The 1,556-nt window shown below is 66.8% G+C and overlaps 1 protein-coding gene across 1 annotated transcript in view; it reads right to left on the reverse strand.

The window, feature by feature from the left end:
- The window catches only part of GPR20 (G protein-coupled receptor 20), an 8,494-nt gene that overhangs the window by 2,775 nt on the left and 4,163 nt on the right, over positions 1–1,556 (reverse strand). Inside the window, exon 2 of the mRNA XM_029923586.1 lies at positions 4–529. Coding sequence (XP_029779446.1) covers positions 4–503 — 500 coding nt within the window. The 5' untranslated portion in view covers positions 504–529. The remainder of the gene's footprint in view (positions 1–3; positions 530–1,556) is intronic.

Below are 1,556 nucleotides of genomic sequence, written 5' to 3' on the forward strand. Positions count from 1 at the left end.
CACACGGCCCTGGCGCAGGCGGGCTGGCGGCAGCGGCGGGAGCCCTCGGGCCGCACGATGGCCAGGTAGCGGTCCACGCAGATGCAGGTGAGGAAGAGGATGGAGCAGTGCATGTTGAGGAAGTAGCCGAAGACGTGCGGGAAGGCGCACCGCAGGCAGCCGCGCATGCCGTAGAAGACGGCAAAGCGCGTGGGCAGGGACAGCCCCACCAGCAGGTCGGTCACCACCAGGTTGATGGTGTAGATGACGGAGGGCGTCTTGGCCTGGGTGCGGCAGCAGAAGACGTACAGCGCCAGGCCGTTGAGCACCAGCCCCGCCAGGAAGATGGCGCCGTGCGCGGCCATCAGCGTCAGCCACAGGCCCGGGAAGGCGGCGTGCAGCTCCTCGTCCAGCAGGGCGAACAGGTGGAACAGGGGCCTCTCCGGCGCGCTGACGTTGGCCACCGCCACCGTGGCGTTGGGGGCCGCCAGGGCCCAGGACCCCGTGGGGGATGCAGAGGGCATGGTGGCGGCTGGCGCGCGCCCTGGGCCTGGGAGGAAGCAGGTGGTTGGGTGACCTTTGGGCAATCGAAGCCCCGCCTGGAGGCTGGTCCCGCTTGGCTCGCCCGCCCACCCATCCACCGGGGTCCCCGGCACTCCTGTCTTTGTGCCCTTTCCTGGCCGGGCCCTCAGATGCCTGCCTCCTCCACTCCGTGTGGCCCGGGCACCTGCCAGCGTGGGGCTTTGGCAGAATGTCAGTGTCCTGAGCCTCCTTCTCATGAGGCTGGAAGTAAACCCCCTGCTGTGCAGCCTCAGGAAAGTCACTTAACCTCTCTGTGCCCCACACGCTAACCTGTAAGGCTGGAGCTGTGGAGCTCAGGAGGATCACCTGAGCATAGTAGTGCCCAGTGCACTGTTTGTGCTAGAAAATCGACAGTGTTTGCTGCCGCCTGTTAAGCCTGCTCAACAGGGCCCGGCCCGTGACGGCCCCGCCTGGCTGCCCCCCGCACCCGCGTCACAGCCCCGTCCTCCGGCCGCCCATCTGTTCTCACCTCCTCCAAGGCTAGTAGCCGGGCCAGCACCCAGGGCTGGGGTCCTCATACGGAACCTCACCAGGGGCCTGCCCCCAGACTCCTAAGTTCCCTCCCAGCCCTGAGACGTGAGCACCCTTGTCCCCGAGGCACGGAGGCTGGCGTGGGGCAGCTCGCTGGGGCCTGAGCCCGGAGCCAGGTCCCCACAGCCGCTGGGCTGGCGGGTGTTAGTTACATAAACGCGGCGCTCCCTGCGGCCGTGAGGGGCCGCCCACTATGTTCTGTGGGGCTGTGTTTAACTTGTGAGATTTATCTCTATTTATACACGAAGGGTTAACAGGCCCCCCGCCCCCCCCCCCCCCCGGGCTGCGCTGATGCTCCAAATAAGGACATTTCTGGCTTTTTCAGGAGAAAGGAGAGGGCTTTGGGGGAGAAGCAGGGAGGAAGGGTGGGGACCTGGGACACCCCGGGCGGGCGCACAGTGTGCCCTCCCCACCTGAGGGGGGAGGGAAGACACCCCCCACTTCTGGTGGCTGATGGAAGCGGG

This window comes from Suricata suricatta, chromosome 15 (assembly GCF_006229205.1).
Source record: "Suricata suricatta isolate VVHF042 chromosome 15, meerkat_22Aug2017_6uvM2_HiC, whole genome shotgun sequence".
In the NCBI taxonomy this organism is placed as follows: domain Eukaryota; kingdom Metazoa; phylum Chordata; class Mammalia; order Carnivora; family Herpestidae; genus Suricata; species Suricata suricatta.